Source organism: Camarhynchus parvulus, chromosome 9, assembly GCF_901933205.1.
Source record: "Camarhynchus parvulus chromosome 9, STF_HiC, whole genome shotgun sequence".
NCBI classification, from domain to species: Eukaryota; Metazoa; Chordata; class Aves; order Passeriformes; family Thraupidae; genus Camarhynchus; species Camarhynchus parvulus.
In genome coordinates, this window is record NC_044579.1 from 7,891,873 (window position 1) to 7,908,331 (window position 16,459).

At 41.1% G+C, this 16,459-nt stretch overlaps 1 protein-coding gene across 7 annotated transcripts in view; it reads right to left on the reverse strand.

The window, feature by feature from the left end:
• Positions 1–16,459, reverse strand: part of MCF2L2 (MCF.2 cell line derived transforming sequence-like 2) — a 151,903-nt gene that overhangs the window by 20,834 nt on the left and 114,610 nt on the right. For 6 of the 7 annotated variants that reach the window (XM_030954013.1, XM_030954012.1, XM_030954015.1 and 3 more), the window contains exons 19-25: positions 12,580–12,672; positions 11,980–12,072; positions 9,628–9,753; positions 5,391–5,612; positions 4,035–4,127; positions 3,547–3,625; positions 414–486 (exon numbers count right to left, since the gene is read on the reverse strand). In XM_030954013.1, the coding sequence (XP_030809873.1) occupies positions 414–486; positions 3,547–3,625; positions 4,035–4,127; positions 5,391–5,612; positions 9,628–9,753; positions 11,980–12,072; positions 12,580–12,672 (779 nt within the window). The remainder of the gene's footprint in view (positions 1–413; positions 487–3,546; positions 3,626–4,034; positions 4,128–5,390; positions 5,613–9,627; positions 9,754–11,979; positions 12,073–12,579; positions 12,673–16,459) is intronic. The other variant, XM_030954017.1, reaches the window with a different exon arrangement.

Genomic DNA, 16,459 nt, shown 5'->3' on the forward strand with positions numbered 1-16,459 from the left:
CACTCCATCTGTGTAATATTTCTTGCATTGACTTGTACAACTCTCAAAGGCTGGCTGTTACCTGGGATCTCCTGGCTTGGTTGATCCTGCTAAAATTTTACAGTGAAATCCCATGCCAACTTACATTAAACTTGCCCAGCAACTGGATCATTACAAAACTTTGCTGACAGCTCCATTTGAGATTCTGGAAATGTTCCAATACTTTTTAACTAAACTTGAGTTAGTCTTCGAAATTAATTCTGCATTGTGAGATAACTTCTCTCTTGAGCAAACCTTATCTGTGTTTATTTATCTTTAAAGAATTTGAAGACAATTGAAGGAAGGTAAACACAAAAACCTATCAATTTATGTACTGCAAAAGCACAAATGCAAGACAAAACATGGCCCTGATATGTCAAGGCAGCTGTGGTTACCTGCTTGCATTGGAGGAATCCATTGGTGCGTGATACACACTCTCAGTGATTCTTTGGTGCAGTTGACTTGCTTCTGTTGAAAAAAAAAAGTAAAAAGAAGCTGCTCCAAAATGTTTCAATTGCCTGTTTTTATGTAGAAGGTGGGAGAGAGAAACAGAAGAGATTTTGACTGCCACTGCAATCAAAAAGGAATGCTTGTACTTGAAGAGAAAGGCATATTAAGATCTTAATGAAACCTTTTAGCTCACCAAACAACTCACATTTTTTCACCACAAAAGAGATTTCTTTCCCTACTACCTTCTCTCTTCCCGGTACCTCTTCCTAGCTAACTGCATGATGTTGATCTGGAGAATGGATAATGGCCTTTTTCCCAGAATACAAGTTTTGTGGCTCATAGCTTTGTCTGGATTTAGCAACACATGTCCATCAGTCCTTTTGCACACTCAGCCACATAGCAGAATATATCCCTATCTCTCTGCAGAATGCTTTTGCTCAGCATCCTGGAAAACAGTAATCAGAAAATGTTATATATGCCACTTGTTCACTCTTTTTGCAGGGCCACAAGGTAGCAACAGACTTGTACTTTGCCCAGTAAATGCTGAGTGAAGAAAAATTATAAGACGGTTGCTCAGAGCCTGGATTTCAGGGCCAGGAGAGTCAGACACTGAGAAATGCGGAAGCAGTGGAAGGAAATGCTTTCAAACTCTTATATTGCTGAGATCCCTGGGCTATTTCACTCTGAAAAAGATGAACCTCCTATCAGTGAAAGGGACATGACAAGGGGATGGGGCAGCACTGAAAGATTAAACTCAAGCAGTTTGTTTGTGGGGTAGAAATGCCCATGCTGGCTGGGGAGTGGGAAGTAGCTCCAGTCCTGGGTTTGGCAACTGATTCATGGCCTTACACAAATCCCTTAAGCTGTATCAGTAATTCCTTTGCCTGCAAGAGAGCTGCATTCTTGGGGATTGATGGATCAAGGTGTTGCCCAAAGCCTTGTTAGCACTCCATGCTCACTGCAGTCTCTGACAGGGCTGGGTACACACCAAGTGTTTGGACACCAGTGACCCATATTTTAAACTATTTATCCCATCCTGTGGCCACCTTCTGTGCCCCTCACTCATCCACCTCAGCTGGTTTCTTCCAACATTCCAACCCCCTGTGCGACTCCTAACAACAGTCATTAAAAACAGCCAAAAAACCAAATATATCCCTCTTCCTTCTTCCATTGCAATGCTCAGATGTAAAAATATCCAGTCTTGGATTAAGGCCTCTTCTTTTGTGAGTCATTAAAAAAAGAAACTTTAAAACCACAAGACAAAGCATGTGCTTCCTGACACCAGTTATTGTAGTAAGGGGTTTGATTCATGTGATCATTTGGGAAAAGGCAATGGGAAGAGTTGCAATAGCATATGAGATACAATTTATATCCTCTGACTGCTGTTCTGCTGGATTCACAATAAAGGAAAGCTTGACTATATTCACAGAGTAGGATGAAAGTCACCCTTGGATGGTCTTGAGACCAGACTGATTAAAGTCTTGAGTAAACTTGTTTGACCAACAACTGACTCTGCTCTGAGCAGGACCTCGGACTGTGATGTCCTGAGGTTCCTTGAAACCTGAAATATTCTAGAATGGTATGATCTTAGTGCAAAACAATAAAGAAAATCAAAACATAAATGTTTCAATCAGTCTTGATTCCTGTGTATTTTTCTCTGGAAAATGCAAAGCAACTCTAATAGCTAATAGGTCTTGTATGCTATAGAGATTTCACTAATGCTCATCTGGGTAACATACAAGCTTAATTTCCTTTGCCTAGAAACACAAATAGAGGACTAGCACTCTATCCTATTAAATATGTACATTTTCTCCATTAGCAACTCTTTGTGGTAGCCTAAGTAACCAGCTTTTATACTTCAGAAGCAAATGTTACAAACATATCAGAAAGTCTCTAGATCCAGTCCTGAAACTGCACTAACAAGAATCCTGAGGTCTTTCCTCAGCAGTTCCTGATGAACTAATCACAGTAAAATTCAGAATAAAAAGGAGAAAGGATGAAGAAAAGATCAGTAACACAAGACCAGAGTAGTAAACATTGTAAATAAGTGTATTGTTATGGGTTTGATTCAACTGCTGAGGCTATAATTGTTTCCTTGTACCTAAGGAGGATGCAAGAACTCAATGTCTTTGTGAAACAGGTAATTAAAATAGAGGTGACCTCTAAAGTTAAAGCACAGACACAGGTTTCCACCTTGGACAAAGTCTGCTTAGGAATTTGAAAGATGTGGGTGGAGAGGCTTTGCTGACCTTGCTTTAAAGAAAGATGAGTGTATGAAAGAAGCAGAAAATGACAGACCAAGGTGAGAGGCAATGCCAAGATTCAGGAAAAGTCTGTGGGGTTTTTTTGTCCTAATAGAATAAATAGAATAGCATCTATGATAGCTCTCATCACTATGTTCTTTTGCTGTCTGAAATAACCTGACTGAATTTTGTCTGTCTGGGATTCAATATATTATATAAAAAAGGGTGTCATTAGGTATTTAAGAGGCTTCAATCATTGACAGTGTTGAACACATCACAAACCACCTTCATAGTGACATCTCAGTGAGAGAGGGAAATGCCATGAACCATGTTTTACAGGGAGGGCACTAAGATGGAAAGATGGGACAACTGACATTTAGAACATAAGGTGGGGGGTGACTAGATTTAAAACAAAAACCCTCAAAGCCCAAACAAAACAAAGCAAACACTAAGATGGAGGAGCAGTTGCTGTGTCCAGTCATGGATGTGGAAGGAGACCTTTTGATCCAGGAGACACAGAGCACACACCCCATCTCCTCACATGCTGAGGTAAAAGGATGCTTCTGGAGTTGTGGCTTGAGAGGGACAACAGGGGAAAACCATGTTCCTTGGACTGACTGTGAATGGAATAGTTATTCCTGTCACTTCTAAAAGTCCAAGAAATTTTCTTTGATCAGGACATGGTTTTAAATCCCAGCAATGCTGTAACTGCCCAGCTGGTCCTTGCTGGCTTCACTGGGGGTCCTGGCTGGCACTGAAGCTGTCCCAGCCCCATATTGTCACACACAGCTACAGGGGAAGGACACATGCCCAGCTGCTGCTCTGTGAGCCCTACCTCTGCATGCCTCCAGCTGTCCTGTCAGGACTTTGCGGATCTCTGAAATCCAGGTGTTTTTCAGCTCAACAGAAGATGCCTGAGAACAAAAGAGGACAAGGCAAAGCAGATCCAGTTAAAACATGCTGCCAATCACTGGGCTGCCCTGACCTACACTGGCTCTCAGTTTGCCAAGGATTGGAACACTGTGGCCAGCTTTGAGCAAAGTAGATGCTCCTCAAGATGGAAAAGTTACCACAAATCCAAAGTCCTGTTCTTGCTTTTCTGTCCAGCATTCCAAGGAATTTTCTATTACTTTATTTCTTCTTTTGGCCAAAATCCTGACCATTTTCACAAATAAATTAGGCATTTCAGTGCCTTTGAAAGTGCTTCACCAATGAAGATTTCAATGGCTATTGTTTCTGGAGTGTACAGGACAGTGAACATTCTTAAAAACAATTCAATTGAAAGGAAGTACAGCCCTTGAAGACAAAAAGGATTGTCATTACCTGAATGATATAGACTTCTTCTCTGCCATTATACCAGATCTCAAACTTCTTATTATCCCCTTTTACATTTTCTGTAATGCCCACAGTGCTCATCTGTTTCAAAACAGAAAACAAGAAGCTGGAATCTGGAAAATATCAATAGTCTTTAAACTTGATCCTCTGAGGAACATTTTTAAAAGGCTGCATTCGCTTCTGACACCTTTGGGAGTCATTAAAAGTAAAATTCAGAGCATGTTATTTCTCAATATCTGATTTGTCATTCGTCTTTTTGATTGCTAAAGGGAAAAAGAATGTTCAAAATTAACCCAAGGTAATGTCTGAATTTATCCTCTTTTCTTTTATTGCTTGATCTGTGAATCAGTTTTCAACCCCATCCTGGCTCTTGTTCACCTTGATAAATTTTCAGTTTTAGGACTGTTTTTTTCACTTGCTATCACTGACCTGTTGAGGTGGGAGAGAAAGAGGAATGGAATAGGGCTTTGTGAGATTTAATGACCAGTCTGCAAATCCAGAAGACACAAAAAAACTGAAGAAAAAAATTCTAGATTTCTTAAATGAAAAATTCTTGATCACAGTCTTGAAGTTCAGCTGCTACTAACCACTTTCTCATCTTATTACTGTATTTGCTCACGTCTCTTGTTCACATCCACATCAGCATTAATTTAAAGATTTAGACGTTTATTTAGTGTTATGCCACCATTCCTTCTATCTCTACAGGAAGAAACTTGAAATACTTAGATGAATTGGTTCAACCCTTGAAGCAGGTTCTGTTACAATTCCTGTCTGGGTACCCTGAAATAAGTTTGGAACATTGCACTTGATGATCTGTGTTAGCTGGTTAAAGTCACAAGTGTCACATCAATGTGCTTAGATGGAAAATGTGGCCTACTTGTGATTGCCAACTAAAAATGTCCTGACTCATATCTGGAAATTTCACTCTTGCAAATAAAAGGGCACTTTACTGCATTGATTCATCTGTAGGTGTTATTGCCACAGAAAATATCAGCTCAGCTGTGCCAATAGTAAAATTTGCCATAGGACTGCACCTGGAGGATGCCCATAGGCAGAGCAATGACAGATGCAGGTCCATTCAGTCTGGCTTCTCTTTATGGGATGCTGGGCAAGATCACACAAGGTGCCCTTTTGTTTCAAGTTGCAAAGAACAAGGTTCATATCTGCAGTCGCAGGATAGCTTGGTCTGTCTCCAGCCCAAAACTAAATGGGAGCTGTCATTTATTCAGGGGTGCAAGACAGCTCCAGATATGTGCACCTTCTTCAAATCCCCATGTGGGCACATCGCTGCCTGTGAGAACACCAGACTTATTTCCCTCCCCCACCATTACTGCATTTTATTACCTTTAATGAATTTTTAAAGCTGTATGAAGCTGTCTTCTCATGGCCATCAGTGTTCTCCTCCCGTTTCTTGCAGAAAAGTAGCATCTTTGTATAGAGGAAGAGGTGTCTCTGCATTGGTTTGAATCTAGCCAAGTCCTTCACCTTGTTGTGCCCCTTCTTGTGGTCAGTCCATACATTGAAGGAACCCTGCATCAACAGCTTGCCAAGCTCACTGACATCCCCCTAGCAAGCAAGGAAAAGAGAGAGCACAGATCACACTCAAACCAGGGTAGTCCCAGGGACAATTCATTCCTCTTCTGATGTTTGAGGTTCCAGGCAGAGGCATCTCTAGTGTTGGAGAGTGCATTTGTCCCCTTGCTAAGCCTGTGTGGTTTCTTCCCATAACCATTAACTCACTAGTTTCCATGTCCATAATTCCCAGTTTGTCTCCCACTCATAGTTAGCATTTAAGATCCATGTCAGGATCTCTTTGGATGCGACACGCAGGCTGTCCCCTCTGGTGATCTCAGAGGAAGCTTCTGCTGACAAAAACTGGGTTTCAAGGCCTCTGACTCCAAGGCAGTAGAAAGGGCCAGTGCAGTCCAATACCCAAACAAAGGCTTTGACTCTGGAAGATCTAGTTTCAGTTTCCACTCTTGTGCAAGCTTCCTCCATCCCTGGGCAAAACCTTGAAAGAGCTTAGATGCCTGAAGTCACGGATCAGTGCCTAGAGCTGTGTAGGTATGTAATTCCCTCCTGTTTCAAAATAGTCTTTACAAGCTTTGTCAATAATTTCTTGGCTCACCATCTGCAAACTATGCAACACTGCACAGCCCTGGGCAAAGAGGGAGTGAATGCACCAAGGAGCCATAAAAGTACCTGAGGGAGAGTGAAACTAGGCAGGAACAAGACCTTTCTAAATTAAAGCTCTTGTCTGAAGGGAAAATATTTCAACTGATATAAATATTTAGCTCAGATGCCACCAGAACAATCCCACATTAAGAGTGGAGGAATGTGTGCATATAAGACATGGCAATGCCTATATGGTTATGGGATTCAACAAATTATGATAATCATAACTATCTTAACACAAGTTTTCCTAGGAATGCTTTGTATAATAAGTTGAGGGAATAAGCCCAGTGCATTATTAAAGTACTTACTTTCAACATTTGCATGTTCTGTTGATTATAAGGTGAAGATGTTGGCTCCAAGTGGGAATGTCTCATTTCTTATACCAAGAATTGCAACCTGCTCTCCCTCCCACTCCCCTTCCTCTACCCAACATTCAACTGCAAAACCAGAGCTTCATTAGGTACTTTTACACTCTATATCAGGGTATTATTAGACTCTCCAAACCATTCAGAAACCCTCAGCAATTTAGATAAGCCTGTCATCTCTAATATATAGACCTGGATCTTTTCTTTGTGCATACAGGACTGGGGGTGTTTGTATTTATATGTGCATGTAGCTATAAACTGCAAGCGTGCAAAAAGCACATGGATATGCAAAGCTAAATTAAAAAAAACCCCACAAGCATATTTTCTACATGGTTCTGACAATGGTGAGAGGCTCCTCTCACTCCAGGCACTGTTCAATACAGCCCTGAGATCCAGAAGCTCAGTTCAACTCTTGTGACAGGTCTGTCTCTCCAACCTTGGATCTGGGACTGGGATAATAGTGAGTCAAGTGGGAGACAAGAAAGAGACAGACAGGGATGGCAGACTGCAGCAATGCCACAGCAGACTTGATAATTAGCCCACAAGCACTGCACTGTCTTCAGTGTAGGCAGCAAATAGAAGGACACAGTTTCTGGTAATTTCTGCTAGTGGACAGCAATATTTTACCCTAAAGGAAGTTTATTTAAAGTGGAGGATTTGATCACTATCTCAAATATAATTATTCCCTGTTAGAGCAATACATAGTATCCCATGTTTATGGAAGATGAGCAATACATAATGATAATTTATAAGAATCTCTCATCATAATTCATGGACAAACTACCCAAGCCAGATTGTGTACAAATATTGGGATAATAGTAGGAAACACATCTAAATCTTCTGCTCTCTGAGCTTTATTCTAATTTTTTGGTTTTTTTGTGGTTTTGCCTGAAAATAAAAAAGATACACCAATCCAATCCCAGACTTACATGTCAGCAATTTCTTACAAGAGTTCAGCTCCTCAAATCTGCATGTGCCCAAGTCCAAGAAACAGAAAGTGCAGTAGGGAGCGTTCATCAGCTGTCCCAAAACCTGCTTCCCTACTGCCATAATATCCCTCTCTGAAAGGTTTTCCAGACAAGTATTTCTACCATGGCTGTGTGGGAAAGACTCCTCAAGATGGGGTGTGGTTTCACTGTCTATGGGAGGTGTTTATTTGGCACCACAGCTGAGCACATGGGACAGGTGGAACAGGGAGAAGAAATGATTGGGTACATCTTCTTTCACACTTTCACCCCATTTAAAAATAATGTAACAAAGCATCTCAGGAATGCTGTCAGCATTGGGCTAAACAGTGGCCATGTCCTACTGTGCCATGTTTTGCAGTTCAGCTAAGAAAGCAGAGGCAAAAATCTAGTCCTTGGAGTTACTATCTGGTATTTCATGAAAGGCTGGAAAATTCAAAAGTAAAAGTTGAAAAGGAACAGGAATGTTCCATTGAATTCTTGATTACAAAACTACTCACACTTTAAAGAAAGGAATAGACAAAAGGATGACCTCAGCATTTACAGGCACAGGAATCTGGATAAATCCCCCCTACTCAGGATAATGTGTTACCTTTCTTGGAGAAGCTCTTCTTCCCTTCCCTTTACAGAACTGTTTCGAAATAAATTTTTTTCTGAATTGCTGTAAGTACATACATTTAAACTGAGAAATACAGGAGGAAAACTACCTTTCTCTTTGGGAATTAATAAGAAACAGTGGAAATTGGGAGGTAAAGGGTGTGCTGTATCTATGATACAACCTTCCCATGTCCATATTGACTGGTTCAAGACTGCAATAATAATATACAGGCTCTAAAGAGTTTTTCTAAAATGAACTGAGTTTCTGAGACACTCAGCCATGACCAGAATGGATTAAGTATGTGCTGCTTTATTTAAGTTTGTCAGGTTTAGGGGATCTAAGATGGTATTTATGACCTGTGGTGTTTCTCTGATCCACAATCACCACACCTATTCAGTGTTTGCCAGTTCAGTGAGGTGGCCACTGCTTCACCTTCAACCCAGGGAAGCTACTGCAGGCAGAACTCAAATTCTCATCCCAAATGTAATGCACAGGCCACATCTCCAGCTGTGTGCAGCAATGGATCTCTGACAAGCAGTTAAATGAGCAAGCAACTGACTTTTTTTATAAAATCATGTTGGCAGCAGGCATGGGTTCCTCAGCTACCAGATGCAGATGCACTTGCACAAAAGAGAACTATAGAAATCAAAACTCCTGAGGCTACTCCCATCCTGATAACCAGAATAACTCTTCCCACTCAGACATTGTCTGTACAGACCTCAGCACCTTCTCAGAAAGTCAGATTTTGCACAAAATAGTTTTTCTGGATTAAAGCCTGTTACTGTGATGTAAGAATTCTTTGAACAATACTCAGTATATTGTTTCTTTCTTGACATTTTCACCCTGCAGCTATTTCAAAATGGGCAACCACATGATTCTGAGGCCTCATTTTGCCAGGCTTGTTTCTCCTTTATGTGTCAATCACTTCCACTTCTCACTTAAGGGCTCATTTGATGTAGTCAGCACTAGTTCTTGAAAGTCATATGACTTCAATGGAGCTTCTGCAGAGACATATATTTGTGCCCTTTGATTTGTACCGTGGTTGTTATTTCACATTTCAGATAACAAGCTTGCCAATCACTGGCACAGATTCCATTACCCACTTTAAATGAAAGCCACATTTTTCTCCCTAAGTGCAAAAGATTTGAAAACACTTGAGTTGCACAGGAGCCACAAAGTTTCAGCAAATTTCTCAAGTTAGTTTTACTACACTTGTACCTCTCACCTACAAATGAGTTTTGGGTGCGATTACTCAAAAGTCCTGCATTTGCCCCATTATGCCCCCACATTCACACCCCAGCTCCACATGACAGGGGTGCTGAGATGTATTTTTGGTCATCACAACACACCTCTGAGTGCCACTCTTCAGGAAGGTGGCACAGGCTCCATAAAGCACAGTACCAGCCACAGGCACAGCATGGTCAGTGGTGACAGGAACAAGGGATGGCTCAGAGCAGAGGAGGAGCAGCAGCAGTTACCTCATATCCTGTGATTGCTATCTGGTGCATGGAATCATTTACTGATTTGATGATATCAAGCACTGTGGCCAGGGCTTCTTCCAATTCAGCAGTGCCTTCTGAGTTTTTGCTGCACTTCAGCATTTCCTGATTAAAAAAAGATATGGGGAATCCTTGAGAACTTCTGATACCAGAAGACACTGTAAGACAATCCTCCTGGAATTTGTGGTGCATAAACAAAGTAGCAGAACTAGAGGAAAACAAAAGAGGAACAAAAAAAACAAAAAAAACCCCAAATATGACATTCACCAGGGTGGTCACTGAGGACACACATTTTGATCTTTTGAACATTTTCAAGTTTAAAGGGTTCATTTAAAATGAGACGGGACCATTCTGACGTATTTACAATTAACTCCTTGCACGTCATAGAATTACATCCAGGGGTTTTTTTTTTCTTCACATCTGCTAGAAAAGAAACTTAGTATAATTATTTCAGGTGTTAAACGGTTCCCCATTTTCTTCTGCAATTAGTTGCACAAGGTACTACCACTGTTAAAAATACAAATCAATTTCTAGTCTGAATTTGGCAGGTTTGACATTCTGCATTTTGAGTTCGGAAATCTTTTAATCCAAAAGCTGAGGCCCTTGTGTTCCTGTAAAATAGGGATGCAAAAAGGTAGTTCCTGCAAACCTCAAACAGCAGCAGTCTGTCCTCAAGTGCTTGGGTAACCTGAGATTAGAAGGTAAAAGCAGGATGCATTCTTACAGTACCTGCTGCACATTTTCCAGAATGAGGATGGATCTCATGAGATGTGAGCATGCTGCTTTTATCAGCATGAACACATTAGGTAAACTGATTGAAACCAGAGGGTTGCAGTAATTGTGACCCAAAATTCAAATCCAGTCCGCCCGCCACTCAAGGCACACGGCTTCTTAAGCACTTGTTTGTTACCAATTTTTCACTAGCTTCCATTTTTCTACACTTTTAAATGCCCCTGCAGCCAGGGAAGGAGTGCACCATCTTCCCAGACCTCATAAACCCTGACAAAGTAAATGCCAGTGCCAATGTGTTGTTGCTAAGTATGAAACTGGTCTGACCAGCTTCAAACCCCAATGGCTGAGACCTGTTCTGCTTGAGAATTTTACTCCTTGATCTAATCTTGGGTTTATTTACAGTCATTTTTCAAATTAAAAGTAAAATCTGGTTTACTCTTGCTTTCCTGACTTTTTTTCCCTTCTCAGAGAATAGTTTCAAGAAACAGAGTTCAAATTTATTTCTGGACTATGTTGATGTAAATCTACTGGAATCAGTGAAGTTGCATCCTTGTCTATATCCATGTTCAAAATTTGGATTCTATAGTTTTACATGAAGTCAATAAGCAGTTCACAGAAATACAAGAATGGCCAACCAGGTCCTCCCATGGTTTTTACTGGCACATTTTGAGCAGTGCCATAGTAGCTATTAGCAAGTTAAATGGCAACCTAAAATCTTCATTGCAAATTTCAATGCTAAATTTCATGAGAGTACATAACACTACTTTAAGCCCAGAGGCTTGAGAAGAGCATGTAATTCACCTTCATGACCTTCCCATAGGGAAAGTCAGTAAATATTATTTTTAAGAACTGAACAGAAATTTAGGCCCCCAGCTTAAAAATAAAAAAATAAAAAAAATCGTTGTTTTGAGTGTATGTATTTTCTATTGCCTTCAGATCAGAATTTCAAGCATGGACCACTCATGGTTCCAACCAATCAAGAGGAAGTTCACATATCCACCTTATGGAAAAATGACAGACAATTTGTTCCTGGCTGTGTCTTTTAAAAAGAAGCAGCAAAGGGAGTGGCTCCCTCTGAAAGGTTTGAGTCACAACCATGGGAAAAAATTACTTCAGGGAGCTGAAAGAGTTTTGTTAAACAGGGACAGATGTTACTGACAGGATTTAAGGCATCAGTTCCTGTTTTCAAATTGTAAAACCATATACTGATACAATAAAACTAAGCTCAATTTCTGTCTAAAGATAAATAAAACAATAAAATACTAACTTAAAAAGTAAGTAAAATATTTTATATAGAGAGAGCTATACATGTAATAGTATACTGCTTTTACTTAGTACAAGTACTGCTAAGTAATAGCAGTTCCCAATCTAAAATAGATTGGGAGCTATGGGGAAAAAGTCTAATCTAAAATCTAAAATAGATTGGGAACAGGAAGTTCCTGTACAAGACTGTTTTCTACCATTTACAACTAAAAAATGCTGAGTATTTGCTGAAGAACTGGGTAAAGATTTATTTCCAGGTAGTCATGACTGATATGCAATTCTGGAAATAAAGCAAGCCATACATTGGAATTCTTTGCACTGTCATGGAGAAATTACCTTTAGCAGCAGCTGGTACTTGGTGATTCTCTGAACTGGCTTTAAGAGATAAGCATCAAGTGAGAGCTTATGATCCAATTTACGCTGACATTCCTGCAGGAGACAACAGAGAAGAAAAAGAAAATTGTTTCTTGAAACACAGGCAAGTCACCAAGATCATTATCATTTGACAATCTGAAGATTATAAGTCCATGAATTAATTGAGAGAGAAATTTGTTCCATCTGCATAGGAATTTCCGGGTTACTTATCCCACAGTGAAAATATATCTAAACAAGGGCTAATGTTCAGGTTCCACTTGGTGTTGAAATCTGGCATTCCCTGCTGATGAGATTGCAATCAGCTGGGATTTGCAAAGCAGCCAGCACTTTTTTGGTGTGGGTATAGCCTGCAGAGTCAGGCTCCCATCCAGGAAATCTACCCACTGCTCTACCTGCCCAGTCTCCTGTAGAGAACACCTTGACACACACTGGGCACCTACCATCAGTATAAAAAGCATACAGGAAAGTCTGTGTTTTACTCTAGGTTTTCTAAAGAATAGAGATACACAAGGAAAATGAGCTTTGAGGGTCTGGCACTGCTAGTCTGCAATGAAATTCCACCTGAAAAAAGATGCTGTCTCCACACTGTCTCCAGAGAGCTTCAGACCTTGGCTTGTTCTGACAGTACTTTTCATATATTTGGAGGTCCTCCTTCTGCAAGAAAAGAGTTTAGGTAAGGGAAGGAAAAAAATCCAGAGTGTCTTTCTTGAATCACACTTTTTCTTACCTTCCATCCTAAGACATGAAGTAATTGTTTACTCTGTATGTAAAAACATACTGAAACCACCAAACCTACTTTTTACTTCTGGTTAAGTTAAATACACCTGAAAGTGAGAATTTTTTCCCGTCACTTTTCACACAAAGCAAGGAGACTGCAGATTGGAAGACACATAATCTAGCAAAACCAGTATCTTTTTCAGGGAGGTGAATTGATGGTTTTGAGAAAACAAAACAAAACAAAAAAGAAACATTAGAAATTTAAACTTTATTAACAATTTTATTAACAATACTGGCACAGACTGTAATTGTTAATGATGACTAAGGTTTAGCAGTTCAATAGACTTCAAAAATAGTGTTGGCTCTCAACAGTACAAGGACAAATTAAAAAGGAGGAAGTTTGTCATATTGATGTCCCAGGCCAGGCAGGGGGATGTGCTTAAACCCTGTCCTCTCCAAATTAGAAGTGGGTGGATTCACTATTTAGCTTTGACCACACTCCAAGTGCTCTCACTGAGGTCCACGGCAAAAATCTCCCTAACTTCAGTGAAAACAGAGAGAATCTCTACAAAAGCCCAGAGAGGGTGTTCTGAGCTCCCTGGCTCTGTGGGTGGATGCAGGGATGGGTGTTCCTCTGCAGGACCTGGGCTGGCAGAGATGGGTGTTCCTCTGCAGGACCTGGGCTGGCAGGGATGGGTGTTCCTCTGCCAGGACCTGGGCTGGCTGCCTGGGCACCCGGGTGGCCCCGGAGCAGTGCCATGGGGCTTCTGAGCAGGGCTGGCTGTGCCCGACCAGCCAGGAGCTTCCCACCTTCATCTGCACCTACCCTGCTGGGATGTGACCTCAGCAAATCAAAGAGAACATCAAAAGTAAATCTCAGCAATTCCTGGATTGTTCCTCTGCTCTCTCAGCCCACCAGGCAGTTCCCATGCACTCCTGCTGCAGGGAAATCACTTCCTTCTGTGCAATTACCAGAAGAAATCAGCATTGCTGCTGTCTTCCTCCACAGACCCATCCTGACATCACCCTGATGAATCAGCTGGGAAATCAGAGCTGTGCCACCTAACACCACACTGTGTCAAGGATTGTGCAATACAAAAACCTCTTCTGTTGCAACTCTATAGAATATTTATGGTGCTGTTTCAAAATAGGTGCAGAGTTTTCTCCACAAAAATATAATTATTTCTACATGTGGCCCTGGAGGGAAGTTAGCAGGCGGTAAACCCCACAGAACTAAAAATAGCAACAAAGCATAATCAAGCATTACCATCTCATCCTAGCCCACAGAAACCTAACTGGACTGGGTAAGAAGAACGGAGAGAGCAACAGACAAGAGAACTATGAGGAATAAGAGAAAAGAACCAATTTAAACTTAAAGAAAATTTACAATTACCAACAATTTACCAGTAATTTGCCATAGTGGAGCCACCCTATGCCAGTGCAATCTACTGCTGCCTAAATCAGTGACACCTGCTAAGGCACATACTTACATATTTAATTACAGCTTTAAGTTTTGCAACAGTGTTAGGAATAGAATTAGGCTCAGACTTTAAAACGCCAAGAAATAATTGATTGTCTAATTATTCAAATCCCAGTCTTAAATATTCCACACATGTCTATTTTCACATGCAAAGGTTCTGACTTCTTGCTGGTACTTTTACACCGTCCTCCTCTCTCCTGCAAAGCTTTTCCTTTCCACACTGATTTGGACCCTGAGAGCTCTGTAAGCTCCAATGCACATGGCATATAAGTACAGTTCCAATTATCTTTTTGACTGCTGATTTATGGATAATTTTTGCATTAGTCTAGAATTTAGACCTTTGAATCAAACTCACAGGTTTCTGGTCAGCTGCTACTGTCCTTTCACAAGTAGATTCCTTTTCTAAATGCTTCTTTCTCTCTGAAAAACCAAATGTCCCAACTGCTCGTTCCTATTAAACTATTCCCTATTTTAAGGTTAGCAATATGAATAAGTGAAGAGTGGTAATCCACAGTGAATCACTCCTGCCAGGAACTTCATCTGGCACAGTCTGGTAAGCAGTCTGACACACCTTTGGTTCCATCCTGAGCATTCTCGCCTTAGTTTGTTAAGGTTTCCTTCTTCACAGCCCTTTGGAAAGCAGATCAGCCCAGAGTGTCCCCCCTGTTGCTGATAAAGCACCAGAAGACCATTCTACAAGGAATTCAGTGCACATCCCTCCTGTCATTGAATGCTGTGTAGACCACACAGAGCTGTAAGGAAGGTCAAGCATCTTGATGATGGCAAAATAGCTGCCATGAGGGTAAAATTAAGCTGGCTCACTTGTAATTTACCTCATCCGAAGATCATGCCCTAAACGAGGTCAGGCAAAGTGGGAGAACAAGAAAGGCATTTCTGGCTCATCTTTTACCGGATTCTGCTGCCATGTGCCAGGAGACAAAGCCAGAGAGAGACTCCACAGGCTGTTTCTCCCATCGCCTGAGATGCAGGGTTCACGTTCATGGTGACAGTTTCTCAGGTGGCATTGGTGGAGCTGGGAGGATGTGTGAGGACATGGGAGAATGACTGGCAGGGGAGGGAGTGACTCTGGCACCAGAGTGTCTCACTGCAGCTCTCAGGATACTTTCAAGCAGCCCTGGAATCAAGGCTGAAAAGGCCCAGTGTGATCAGACAGGGTAAAACTCTTCAAAGTATAAATTTTAAAAAACTGTCTATTTCCAATCATAGGCCCAGCCTGTTGTTGTGGCAGGGTGGTCACACCCATACAAAGGGGGAGAACCTACAAGAGTGTGAGTTCCTCCCAGAGCTCAGCATCTCTTGGAACAGCAGCTGCTTCTGTTTGCCCCTGTCACTGCAAACACAGCCAAAAGTCACAGGGCAGCCAGAAGCCACTGCTCAGCAGGAAGGCATAAAAAGCTGCCAAATCATGGGGAACACAAACACACAACCAGACTTTTGTTTGTGCCTCCCAAAGGCAGTCCAACAGAAACAACACATTTCTGGACTTTATGTGGCTTCTTCTAAAAACAGAACATAAGGGCAGGAATCAAAGGTGCTACTGTGTGAGCAGAGACATCTCAAGAGAGGAGCTTGTGCTTTCTTAGTGTGAAATTTGAAATAGGGAGAAAGCAAATGCACAATTTAACCTCTTATTTGATAGATTTAGTGTGGTTTGACGAGGCCACAGAAACAGATGAGTTAAGGTGATGGAGGGATTGGTTTTCTTGCACTTCATACCTGAACCCTAGCTTTAGTGCTGTTTTCGTATTGGTAAAATAGTAAGAAGAATTGGGCTTAATAGCTGTTTTTACAGAGACAAGCTACAATATTTAAATATAGAGTTTGAACCTCCTGCAGAATCAGAACATTTCTATACCAAGAATTTTTATTTAGCTGCACTCTTTAGGGATATATGCAGCACACGAACTATTTTACATTTCTTGGGTTTCAGAGATCTGCATTCTTCAGAGACAGCTTTTCCTCATTTGCATAATGATTTCACCACAGTATTTTCCTGCCCAGCATCTGAATCTCAGGATAACAACATATGCCTTAGCAGTGTCATTTACTCAAGCTCTAAATGCTAAGTTTTGAACAGAAAATAATCCAATGGACATGTAATCACATTTACACTTGTATGATTCTCTCCAGCCTGACCTGTTTGTAAATTGGAAGCATACCCTTTGCAAGTATCACATGCTCAAATTCCCATTAAATCTTAGTAATGTGGCAGTGCTCAGCACC